This window comes from Leuciscus leuciscus (assembly GCF_965113295.1).
Source record: "Leuciscus leuciscus genome assembly, chromosome: 1".
Lineage (NCBI taxonomy): Eukaryota > Metazoa > Chordata > Actinopteri > Cypriniformes > Leuciscidae > Leuciscus > Leuciscus leuciscus.
This window is the reverse complement of record NC_138725.1, coordinates 71859880-71873701: the sequence shown is the minus strand read 5'-3', so window position 1 is coordinate 71873701 and position 13822 is coordinate 71859880. Positions and strand designations below refer to the sequence as shown.

Sequence of the window (13822 nt, the reverse complement as noted above, 5' to 3'; positions counted from 1 at the left end):
ATGCCAACTGCAAATCTTGCATATCAAGTATGAAGTATATCAAGTATATTTATATGAGGCTATACTATGTGTGTTAAATATTTCTGCTCAGTGTCAGATATTTTTCTGTTTTGTAAAAGTCTATAATATATAATATAGGGGAGCGCGGGGCACAACCTAACGCGGGGCTAGTTGTAGTGGTGTAGTCTACGTGATACGCAGGTATACGCCGTATACCCACTAGAAAAGGCCAAGGATTTGCGTATACCCACTTAAAAAAGCGTGAGGATACGTAACAACTTCGTTTTGTGTCAGAACTTTCACTTTCATTCATAAATTCACACCGTCTGTGTTTGCGAAGCGACGGATCGAATCGCGGAATCCAGTCACAAATGGAACTTGCTATAGGGCAGAACGTCACGGATTTTGGCTATTTTTGAATGAATAAATCAAAAGTAGGGCTGTACAATGAATCAAATCTCGATATGGACTAGTGTCTATGAATATTAAAGCTAAAAGAGACTGCAATTGTTCTACGCGTCTCTGGGAATGAGCGCTCAATGTGTGCTCCACTACACACACACACACACACACACACACAGAAGCACGGGTGACTCACGCTCGTGGTGTTTTCAGCGTTTCACTGTATTGAGACATGAATGATGTAGGCTACAGCTACACATGTGCACTTCATCGCAGAGCTGCTATGAGAGTCACTTGACGAGAATTTCACAATTTCATTTGATAAAACTATCATCATTCATTCGTTTCATATACACACAGAAACTATAATGTCTTTACGACAACCTGTCAAAATAAAAGTTCGGTATAACTTGAAGAAATTATAACAGAAATATATTACTATTGCACAGTAGAGTATACTTCAGGCCTAATAATAATAATAATAATAATATTAGTTTATTAAAACACACAGAAACTCAAATGTCTACAACCCACCAAAATAAAAGTTCGGTCTAACTCAAATTAATTAGAAAGAAATTGCACAGTAAAATGTATTTTAAAATAACACTTTTTTTTCCCAAAAACACCATTTCTAAAAGTAAATTTGTATTTGTGCCTATAATGTTTAAAATATTTTTTTTTAATTTTTTTTTTTTGAAAATTGTCAGCTGATAAAACCTGTGCTTCAGGTAATTCAATAATGCAACATTATTCATATAACATCTAAGGCTAAAGGTAGCTCTTAACTGACTGAGTTAGATGGTGATTAACACTAAACAGTAGAAAATCAGTCCAGCCTCCCCAGCTGTAAATGTCATTGGCTGTTAAAGTCTTGTGTTGTTTATAATAAATTGACATGTTGATAACACTTAGTATTTCATAATGCTCTCAATTACATGTCGATGCATAGTATGCATAGTGAGTGTGGTGGTGCTTATGGGGTGACGCTCTGGGGGGGGGGGGGGTATTAGAGTATACTCACTACAAAAAACTAGACTACATCACTGGTTGTAACACGCTTGTTTTAAATACTTCCGCACATGCTTGGATGACGAAACTTTGTGTATTTACTAGTTGCCATATCAACACTATATAGAAAAAAACAATCCGCCAAAATATATATTTTTTTGGAAGATATCCATAGACATTTATTAAACCATCGCAAAAGTAAATTTCTTACTTAAGTTAATTTTTCATCTCTATTTTTTGTGTTTATTTAAAATAAGACAAATCTGATATGATTTTAATCTCCAAGATGTTATTTAACAGTTGAGATAGTTCTTTAATGCTTCGCTAACTAGCAGAAGATAGTGATGGGGACGAGACCGCTTATGCCGAGTCCGAGTCAAGACCGAGTCTTTGAAGGGTCGAGTCCGAGTCGAGACCGAGTCCGTTGGTTTTCAAATTCAGTCGAGTCCGAGTCAAGACCGAGTCTTTGAGGAAGCAAGTCCGAGTCGAGACCAAGACCATAAAAACATGTCAGTTTTCATATTCATGATTTAATATCACCCCAGTTAATAATAAACAGTTAGGCCTACAGACTAAGCTAGATTGGGAATTGTTTAGAGGAGCAGTCTTAACGTCTTAAAATGGACTATGCTTTTACTATCATTAAAAAAATCCCTACCACATGCATCATCTTCTGCCTATTTTTCTAAACTGCTTCAACAGTGCTGCTCTGACATCAACATGTTAAGCCCACCCTGACTTTTTTAATCATAGTTCGGACATGCAGAGCAAATAAAATTTTCTAGTGGTATGTATTCTAGTGGACTAGTGATGGGGACGAGACCGCCTATGCCGAGTCCGAGTCAAGACCGAGTCTTTGAAGGAACAAGTCCGAGTCGAGTCCGAGAAAGCAGAAATCGGTCTCGAGACCGGACTCGAGTACTACATCACTAGCAGAAGACACTAGCAGGGTTTAAATCCCAGTTGTGCAGGCGGGGACATGTTGTAACACTGCGTTACAATGTGCCCCTATTAGAAATATGCTATTATATTCTATACTTTTATTAATTTTATTGAGAAAACGTGAGAAAAGGGTGAATAAAGACTGAGAGTCAATGTTCAGAAATTACTAATTATTTATTTGTTTTTGAACTATGTTGTATAGCTGTGTTTTCATGTGTTCGTAGTCAAAACTCAAAAATGAGTTTATATTTAATTATTAAAAATTGCCATTATTTTATATGAAAACGTTTTTTAATTGTATTTTATTTAGAAAATATTTTAGTTTGTTTTGTATATTTTTTATGAGATCAGATAACATTTTAAGCTGTCATATGTTATGTTACAATGTGCCCCACACATGTTACAATGTACCCCACCTATGGGGCATGTTGTCACATTTCACTTCCATTCTTTTGGGGTATATCAAGAAAAAAGTATATACTGTATTAATAAAACAAAAACACATAATTGTACTAGACATGTGGGAAATTAATGTGGGCAAAAATAAATACTCTGAACCATAAGTAGATTTACACAAACTGAGAAAGTCAAAAAGCGTTACTTTGTGCCCCACTCTCCCCTAATATAATATTATATATATATATATATATATATAAATAATATGAGAAGACAAAATTTTGATCTTAACTTAAGTGTTTTCGGCTACATCAGCACAATTTAAAATTTTATCAGAAATCAGAAAATCTTTTTCAGAAAACACACACAGGTATTATTTTTTTTGATAAAGTGTGTGCGGTTTCGTTTTCTTAAGTACCGGTTTAAGAACCGTTTAAGCACCGGAACCGTTTGAAAAATACCGAGTAGGTACTGGTATCGGATAAAACCCAACCAATACCCAACCCTAGATAAGATACAGTTCAAATTGCTGGATCCAATCTCTCCAGTTCTCGGCTAATAAATATGATTAAGACATGTAATACTGTTGCATGAAAATGCTTAAACTTCTGTCTTGTACCTCAGGTTTGAAAGGCCTGCAGCATGGCGTGTGCACGGCAAACTGCTATTGAGTTCCTCAAAAACGCCAGGAGAAACCTGGTGACCCATATGAAGAACCTTCCTCTGATCATTGAGAATCTTTATCAGCAGAGGGTTTTCAATGACCATGAGGTCGATAATCTCAAAGCCGAGATGACAGAGTTTGATAAAGCCAGATGTATATTGGATTGGGTCATTAAGAAAGGGCAAATGGCATGCTATGAATTACTCAGGATTTTGGATGTCACTAAGAAGAAGACATTACATCCTGATTTACACTCCTGGATCAGCTGTTTTCCCTTCAGATGGGAAGATACAGAGGTCAGCTATTCATTTGGTGAGTAGATAAATGAAAAACATTTCAATAAAAAGACAGTAAATTAACACATTTCAATACAAATCTTGGTTTTTGTTGCTGTCTCAGGTACAAAGCCCTGTCAAAACTACCAAACAGCACTCAAGAAGAAAGCAAAAAGGATTCTGAAGGACCAAAGAGAATGTTGCGGTAAATATCGGGATGACAAGGCACAAATACATTTCCATTTTATACCTGTTGTTTTAGAGACAGACTCTGTGGAGAAAACTCCTCAATGCAAAATAAAATGGAAAAACAAAAAAGGCAAAAAGCTACGGCGCAAAAAGCTGATCTCTTACATTCCTACTGAGCAACAAGCACTTTCACCTGTGGATCTGCTGAGATGCCAAGAAAAGAACATCCTCCTCATAGGCAAACCTGGAATAGGAAAGACTACAGTTGTCCAGGAAATGTTGCGTCTGTGGGCAGAGAAAGATGACCGAGAGCTGGACTACATGTTTTACATTGATGAAAGTGCTTTGGCTCACAGTTCTAGCATTGCCAATTTGGAGTCTTTTTTCTTTGACGTATATTTAAAACCAATGGAAAAAGACAGAAAGGACGTGTTTCAAGATATTGAGGAAAACTCTGAGAATGTTGTCATTGTATTTGATGGCGTAGTAGATTTAAAAGAAAATTACACCTTATGGAAGATCATGAACCGCGAGCTCCTGCCTGATGCCAAGATTATAATAACATGCAGATCAGAGGTGGAATATGATCCACTTTTCTCCGACTGGCCGACACAGAAAGTGTATGTCCAAGGATTCAGTGAAGTGTCTATCAACGCTTACTATCAGAAGATGTTGGGTCACGATCCTGTTCTTCTAGATGTTGTTTTGAAGAATCAAGAGCTGTTCAGTCTCAGCCATGTGCCAATGTATGCATTCATGATTGTAGACTTGATTCAATTTAAAAACGACCACGTTTTCAACCATCCAAACACAGTCACAGAAATGTACATCCACATTTTCCGTGTTGCTGTCAAGAAACAAATTGATCAAATAGATAAATACTTGAAAGACATCAAAGATCAGGTTTATTTTTTGATGGAAAAGGCATTCAATGCAACTATGCAGAAAACCCTAAACCTTACTAGCTGTAATGAGACAGACATTTCTTGTGCGTTTCTGAAGATGATCAAAAGAAAAGACTCGCCAACATCTGCAACAACGTACTGTGCTTTTCTCCACAACACAATGCAGGAATTCTTCTCAGCTTTGTGGCTTCTTCTACATCCAGGTGAAATTGAGAAAGTCCTACAACTCTGTCAAACTGAGGAGAATAAACACATGAAACATGTTCTTCCTTTCTTATGTGGACTTCTGGGAGAACACAACATTAAACTCATCAAATGTCTCTTCCCTGAGGATCAGATAAAGAAAACATCTGACTGGTTCGTTGAGAAGTTTTTGGAAACTTTCCTCCAACCTCAGAGTGAAAGTGAAGAGTTTGATCTTCTCTATGTGTGTCAGTGCTTGTATGAGCTCCAGTCTCCTAAAGCGTGTTTAATGTTTCTGGAGAAGATGGACCATCAGCTTGAGCCTGAAGAGGATCTTGACCCTCATCAGTGTTGTGCTTTGGCTTACGTGATCACTCAGTCCAGAGATAAAGAGGTTTATCTGAATCTGGATTACTGTAATATGACTGAAGCAGGAATGAACATGATGCTCAGCTGCTCACCCAAGATCAGGTACTAGGGAATAGGGGTGAAACGATAAATAGCAATAGAAAAAATAAATAAAGTGACAACGTATCGTGGATGTAAAAAAATCATTCGCAATATGTTTTTTTCACTCCAAGACTGAGTTTACTGTATTTAAAAGGTATTATAAATACTTTAAGAATAAATATTTATTCTTTCATCATGCACTCGCCCCCGTGTCGTTTTAAACCCATAAGATTTTCATTCATCACATTTTTTTTATGAAACCTGAGAGATTTCTGTCCCTCTATTTAAAGTCCATTTCCCTAAAACTTAAAAGATCCAACAAGGCCATAAAAACATTGTAAAAAAAAAACTAAAAAAACAATCGATCAGTTTAATCCTAGTCTTCTGAAGAGAAGAGACATGATCGCTTTATATGATGACTTACATAATTACTGATCAACACACATATTGTAGTAAACACAGACGTTCAAATATATGTATGTATGTGTGTGTGATGTGTGAGAATGACATGAGGGTGCGTAAATTAAGACAGAATTTAAATTTTTGTATTAACTAACCTCTTAACGTTTGGGAATATTTATTTTGACACGTTTAAAACTGTGATGATTGATTGCATTGTTCATCTGAAGCACATACACATCACACTGAAAGCACAAACATCATTTAAATTAGTTATGGTTTATAGTCTACTGCGTGCTCGTTGAGAAGTATATAGTTTAAAAGGCTAACACAGATGAACACCTTTTTTCACATGATGTGCCATAGTTGTTATTGTTAATAACTGTGCTAAATGTTAGGCAGATCTGGCCCGGCAACTTATTTTGCCTGCTGCCCTGCTCGTTTCTCTTTATTTACTTTATTACTTTATTATATTGTTGCATGCCTGATGCACCCAAATTATTTTGGAATTCGCCATTTAATAATAAACCTATCAGAAAGATAAAACCTCAACTCATCCCAGGCGAACAGCTTCTATTGTAGTGAACCGAGTTAATGACTGTGCTGAATTTAAGGGAACGAGAAGCACGGAAGTTCAATGTTGCCGTGGAAACGAACAATGAAAATATCTATATCTGGGGAGTTTACTATGTAGGCCTGAATATGTTGTATAGGGGAGACCGAGATAAAGTAACACCTTATGTTTGTGCATCTGTAACTCAGCCGCTGTTTGTGCTAGATCTCTCAAAATGTGATACATGGCAGCCACATTTGTCTGCTACAAATATAACTCACTTGGACATATACAAAACAATCACAGATTATGTGAGTTAATGTCAAATACAAAGAGTTCAGTAGTTACAATCTACCCCACAACTGGCTGGGGATAGATGCAACGAGAGGTCATTTGCTGAGATAAGATTCACACTATTGCATTTTTAAGAACTTTAAATTTAGCACAAAAACAATTGCGAATAAAGGTAATCCTCTGTGTTTGCCTTTAAAACTATATTCTTTTCGACGTCCACGCAGGAGACAATAAATGATGTAAAACAGTCTGCGGCCACCCCATGTGCTATGGTACAGCCCACAGCACAAAATGCAAGAAAAACGTCAGGACTGCACAAGCTAGTGGACGGTGCCATCAGCGATTGAGTGGAGAACACGCTTAGCATCTCAGCCAGGGTTAGTTAGTTAAAGTTAAAGTCACCATGAAATCAAAATGGAATATTGCAGTGTTCATTATGAAATATTTATTTGTGCACATCACTTTTTTTAAATCATGTTCCCTCGTAATCTTTATTCAGAATGCCTTCCCCTCCTCTACGCACTTCTTACGTGGCATGTAGAGGTCTGTAATTTTTATCAAAGGTACTCTTCAACTGTGAGAGACGGAATCTAAAACAAAAATCCAGCAAATCGCATTGTATGATTTTTAAATAATGAATTTGTATTTTATTGCATGACATAAGTAACAATAAGTAAACAGCAATCCAACAAGCAATTCCCGTTTCACTTGGATATATGTCACAATATGGGGGAAAAGAAACGGTCACAACTTCCATTTCATGCCGACTTTTAACACGTCTATTGTCAGTAAAAATCGGCTCACACTAACTCTTCTCTGCTAGTGCTGTAAGTTTGGGTCGCTTGTAACATGCGTTTGAAAAGGCAATATGTTTCAACTTTCTGCAATGAGATTTGTTATGAACTAAACAGAGAAGCTCTAAGGTCTCCACCAAAATAAAAGTTTAACATTTGAAAGCAAAAAAATTAAGACATAAATATTAGTATTATAATTTTACTGATGTTCTGTACATTTAAATTGTATTATTATTATTATTATTATTATTATTATTAAATGCCTTTATTTTACAGTTCAATATAATGATTGGCATAGTAAAGTATTTCTTTATTAATTTGCTTAATTGTTATAATTTAAAATTATTATTATTATTATTATTATTATTATTAGTGTTGTTGTTATTGATATATGATTTCTGTGTTGCAGATTAAAGATTTGGAAAGAACCACTGAAGAAAATTGCATTCTTTCGAGAATTCTTCCATAAAGCATCTCAGTGCAATTGCTCCTCTTTTGACATGAAACGCAATAACAACCCAGAACTGTGTGATTTCCTGCTGGATCTTTGCTCACATGTGAAGAACTATGAGACTCAAACAGGCAGGAGTTTCCTTCCAGCATTACAGTCAGTTTTCCAGTCACCTGATGTCTGGATCATAGATCTCTCCCAGAGAAAGACCTCCGTCCTCCTGGAAGTGCTGAAACTCCAGACAGAGAAGAAACCAGTAAAGCTGAGTGGATGTTCAGAGGAAGAGAGTGAAATGAAGAGTTTCCTTCAGTGTCTGCCCTACATCTCACAGCTGAGGTACCTGATATTGTACAGCCTTTTGCTCAACATGTTTAAAAAAGCTGGAGTAGGTCTTTGTGTATTAAATGGATACTTAAAAAAAAATATTGTTTTGTATTTACCTTTAGATGCAGAAATGTGTAAAATTGATTAAAAAAACTAAACAAAAACGTTATTCTAAGTGTCACAGAGAAGCTGGAAAATAGTCAGGAAAATTAAACTGACTGGTTCTAGAAACCTCAACTAACATTCGTAGCAAATAAGCTCAAAAAGGAAACAGTACGATCTTCTTATCAACTCTTAAGAAAGATTATTCTTCTGGTCATGAAGAATAACTTTTCTGTTCTATTAGATTACTAACTAAAGTACTCCATCCATCCATCCATCCATCCATCCATCTTCTTCCGCTTATCCGGGGCCGGGTCGCGGGGGCAGCAGTCTAAGCAGGGATGCCCAGACTTCCCTCTCCCTAGACACTTCCTCCAGCTCTTCCGGGGGGACACCGAGGCGTTCCCAGGCCAGCCGGGAGACATAGTCCCTCCAGCGTGTCCTAGGTCTTCCCCGGGGTCTCCTCCCGGTGGGACATGCCCGGAACACCTTCCCGGGAAGGCGTCCAGGAGGCATCCGGAAAAGATGCCCGAGCCACCTCAGCTGGCCCCTCTCGATGTGGAGGAGCAGCGGCTCTACTCTGAGCTCCTCCCGAGTGACCGAGCTCCTCACCCTATCTCTAAGGGATCGCCCTGCCACCCTGCGGAGAAAGCTCATTTCGGCCGCCTCTATCCGGGATCTTGTCCTTTCGGTCATAACCCACAGCTCATGACCATAGGTGAGAGTAGGAACGTAGATTGACTGGTAAATCGAGAGCTTCGCCTTACGGCTCAACTCTTTCTTCACCACGACAGACCGGTACATCGACCGCATTACTGCAGAAGCTGCACCGATCCGTCTGTCAATCTCCCGTTCCATCCTTCCCTCACTCGTGAACAAGACCCCAAGATACTTGAACTCCTCCACTTGAGGTAGGAACTCTCCACCAACCTGAAGTGGGCAAACCACCCTTTTCCGACTGAGAACCATGGCCTCGGATTTGGAGGTGCTGATTCTCATCCCAGCCGCTTCACACTCGACTGCAAACCGTCCCAGTGCATTCTGAAGGTCCTGGTCTGATGGGGCCAACACGACAACATCATCCGCAAAGAGCAGTACTAAAGTACTCAACAGTATAAAAGCTTATGGCTGAAGATCAAACATTTCAGTGACTATGATCTGTGAGCAGCAACAGAGACAATCAAGCGTATAATGGTTTTTAATAAATGAAACTATGAATACATACGACTACACGTAAAAAAAAGAATACATATATACAGAATAACAAAAAGTAAAGAAAGAAAGAGAGAGGAGATCACAGAATGGCAAATATCACAAACAGTTAATCTGTGAGAGCCAGCAAAGAATCAAATCACCTTAAGACAGGGGCAAACAATCTTAAACACATCTAAATATCCATAGAAATAATATTTGCATTTATTCTTTGGTGCATAGCGTGTGTGTGTGTGTGTGTGTGTGTGTGTGTGTGTGTGTGTGTGTGTAGATCCTCGTGGTTCGTGAGCTTGAAGTGTTCTTTGGGTTCTTCCGGACGGCGAGTCGTTCACGGGAAGTTTAAAAGGTTTACTCAAAAGCAAAATTGCTGAAATCAAGAAGATGTTGTCTCATCCGAAGGACAGGAAAAAGAGCGGACAGGGAAGAAGGAATGAGTGAAAACGAGCTATTGTCATCGTCCTTTAAGGATAAATCAGTGCACACCTATTTTGGCTGAAATGACCAATAGTAGTTAGGAACGTTTAGCGGGAGAGAGTTTCTTTGTCTCCTTCTGACGCCTAATCTGCATGTTTAGTGATGATGTCAGAATTGCCCATTTTTACTCCAAAAGATGGTAAAAATAGTATTATACATTTTATTGTAACACACTAAACATTGTTAATTAAGGCGTAACAAGAGGAATATTTCGATACCAAGAAAGAAATGGCTGGAAGATATCAAAGCAGAGAAACATTCTTACACTAGACTATAAGCACTTAGAGTTTAACTAACACAACTAGAAAGTTGTAACTAGGCTAATATAAGCTGGGGACATTCATACACACAGGAATATATCATATACATTCTGGGATGACTTAATTATGGGTTAAATGGAAAGAATGTCTCTGTATATTAGGTGCGTTTCTCCAGAAGCCACATGTTCTTTAGTTCCTGGCGTTGGAGGGAAGTTGAGTTGATTCAGATCTTTTTGACGCTCACAAAGGTGTTTCTGTTCAGCCTCTGCCAGGACACTAAAGTGACAATGAGGGCAATTTGATCCAGACTCATCAGCACTAGGCCTGTGATTTACATGAAGTCCAAAAAGATTAAAAGCTTTCTGAAGTTTAGAACTGAATTGGTCATCGTGATTCAGTCCAGACGCTACACGTTATACTGTATATGGACCTTGGGGAAAAGTGTAATAAATGCCATTAGATTCTGTCCTCTTAAATAAATGTTGCTTTTATGTTTCCCCTTATACTTGTTTTTGTGCACTATATACTGTAGTTGATTTATAAATGCTGTATGTTGTCATAAATTAATGAGATTTGTATTTCTCTGTATTTTATCAGGTTTAGGTGCTATAATGATGAAGAAATGAGGAAGTCTGTAGTGAAACTCCTGCTGAATCTCAGTGTTGCTGCAGTTGAAAATGTCACAGTTACAAGAACAAGATTCTCTACTCTGCTGTCGTCTGTGTGCAGTTACAAAACCTTCCCTTTTGGTGAAGAGTGGTATGATTATGATGATGATGAACAGAGTGTTTTCCTGCTGGATCTTTACTCACATGTGAAGAACTATGAGACTCAAACAGGCAGGAGTTTCCTTCCAGCATTACAGTCAGTTTTCCAGTCTCCTGATGTCTGGATCATAGATCTCTCCCAGAGAAAGACCTCCGTCCTCCTGGAAGTGCTGAAACTCCAGACAGAGAAGAAACCAGTAGAGCTGAGTGGATGTTCAGAGGAAGAGAGTGAAATGAAGAGTTTCCTTCAGTGTCTGCCCTACATCTCACAGCTGAGGTACCTGATATTGTACAGCCTTTTGCTCAACATGTTTAAAAAAGCTGGAGTAGGTCTTTGTGTACTATGAATCATAAAAAAAAAAAAAAAAATGTACCTTTAGATGCAGAAATGTGTAAAATTGATTGAAAAATACTGTTATTCTAAGTGTCACAGAGAAGCTGGAAAATAGTCAGGAAAATTAAACTGACTGGTTCTAGAAACCTCAACTAACATTCATAGCAAATAAGCTCAAAAAGGAAAGAGTACGATCTTCTTATCAACTCTTGAGAAAGATTATTCTTCTGGTCATGAAGAATAACTTTTCTGTTCTATTAGATTACTAACTAAAGTACTCAACAGTATAAAAGCTTATGGCTGAAGATCAAACATTTCAGTGATTATGATCTGTGAGCAGCAACAGAGACAATCAAGCGTATAATGGTTTTTAATAAATGAAACTATGAATACATACGACTACACGTAAAAAAAAGAATACATATATACAGAATAACAAAAAGTAAAGAAAGAAAGAGAGAGGAGATCACAGAATGGCAAATATCACAAACAGTTAATCTGTGAGAGCCAGCAAAGAATCAAATCACCTTAAGGCAGGGGCAAACAATCTTAAACACATCTAAATATCCATAGAAATAATATTTGCATTTATTCTTTGGTGCATAGCGTGTGTGTGTGTGTGTGTGTGTGTGTGTGTGTGTGTGTGTGTGTGTGTGTGTGTGTGTGTGTGTGTGTGTGTGTGTGTGTGTGTAGATCCTCGTGGTTCGTGAGCTTGAAGTGTTCTTTGGGTTCTTCCGGAGGGTGCGTCGTTCACGGGAAGTTTAAGAGGTTTACTCAAAAGCAAAATTGCTGAAATCAAGAAGATGTTGTCTCATCCGAAGGACAGGAAAAAGAGCGGACAGGGAAGAAGGAATGAGTGAAAACGAGCTATTGTCATCGTCCTTTAAGGATAAATCAGTCCACACCTATTTTGGCTGAAATTACCAATAGTAGTTAGGAACGTTTAGCGGGAGAGAGTTTCTTTGTCTCCTTCTGACGCCTAATCTGCATGTTTAGTGATGATGTCAGAATTGCTCATTTTTACTTTAAAAGATGGTAAAAATAGTATTATACATTTTATTGTAACACACTAAACATTGTTAATTAAGGCGTAACAAGAAGAATATTTCGATACCAAGAAAGAAATGGCTGGAAGATATCAAAGCAGAGAAACATTCTTACACTAGACTATAAGCACTTAGAGTTTAACTAACACAACTAGAAAGTTGTAACTAGGCTAATATAAGCTGGGGACATTCATACACACAGGAATATATCATATACATTCTGGGATGACTTAATTATGGGTTAAATGGAAAGAATATCTCTGTATATTAGGTGCGTTTCTCCAGAAGCCACATGTTCTTTAGTTCCTGGCGTTGGAGGGAAGTTGAGTTGATTCAGATCTTTTTGACGCTCACAAAGGTGTTTCTGTTCAGCCTCTGCCAGGACACTAAAGTGACAATGGGGGCAATTTGATCCAGACTCATCAGCACTAGGCCTGTGATTTACATGAAGTCCAAAAAGGTTCAAAGCTTTCTGAAGTTTAGAACTGAATTGGTCATCGTGATTCAGGCCAGACGCTACACGTTATACTGTATATGGACCTTGGGGAAAAGTGTAATAAATGTCATTAGATTCTGTCCTCTTAAATAAATGTTGCTTTTATGTTTCTTCTTATCAGAATACTTGTTTTTATGTACTATATAGTTGATTTATAAATGCTGTATGTTGTCATAAATTAATGAGATTTTTATTTCTCTGTATTTTTATCAGGTTTAGGTGCTATAATGATGAAGAAATGAAGTCTGCAGTGAAACTCCTGCTGAATCTCAGTGTTGCTGCAGTTGAAAATGTCAAAGTTACAGGAACAAGATTCTCTACTCTGCTGTCGTCTGTGTGCAGTTACAAAACCTTCCCTTTTGATGAAGAGTGGTATTATTATGATGATGATAATCCTGTTGTTCAGTGTGATTTCCTGCTGGATCTTTGCTCACATGTGAAGAACTATGAGACTCAAACAGGCAGGAGTTTCCTTCCAGCATTACAGTCAGTTTTCCAGTTACCTGATGTCTGGATCATAGATCTCTCAGAGAGAAAGACCTCCGTCCTCCTGGAAGTGCTGAAACTCCAGACAGAGAAGAAACCAGTAAAGCTGAGTGGATGTTCAGAGGAAGAGAGTGAAATGAAGAGTTTCCTTCAGTGTCTGCCCTACATCTCACAGCTGAGGTACCTGATATTCTACAGCCTTTTGCTCAACATGTTTAAAAAAGCTGGAGTAGGTCTTTGTGTATTAAATGGATCATTAAAAAAAATATTGTTTTGTATTTACCTTTAGATGCAGAAATGTGTAAAATTGATTAAAAAAACTAAACAAAAACGTTATTCTAAGTGTCACAGAGAAGCTGGAAAATAGTCAGGAAAATTAAACTGACTGGTTCTAGAAACCTCAACTAACATTCGTA

At 37.8% G+C, this 13822-nt stretch overlaps 1 protein-coding gene across 1 annotated transcript in view; it reads left to right on the top strand.

The window, feature by feature from the left end:
• LOC309476848 (nucleotide-binding oligomerization domain-containing protein 1-like) overlaps window positions 1-13822 on the top strand; it is a gene marked incomplete at its 3' end in the record, with an annotated part of 41056 nt that overhangs the window by 24465 nt on the left and 2769 nt on the right. Inside the window, exons 2-6 of the mRNA XM_082139983.1 lie at window positions 3373-3724; window positions 3812-5435; window positions 7864-8241; window positions 10875-11321; window positions 13134-13586. Coding sequence (XP_081996109.1) covers window positions 3391-3724; window positions 3812-5435; window positions 7864-8241; window positions 10875-11321; window positions 13134-13586 — 3236 coding nt within the window. The 5' untranslated portion in view covers window positions 3373-3390. The remainder of the gene's footprint in view (window positions 1-3372; window positions 3725-3811; window positions 5436-7863; window positions 8242-10874; window positions 11322-13133; window positions 13587-13822) is intronic.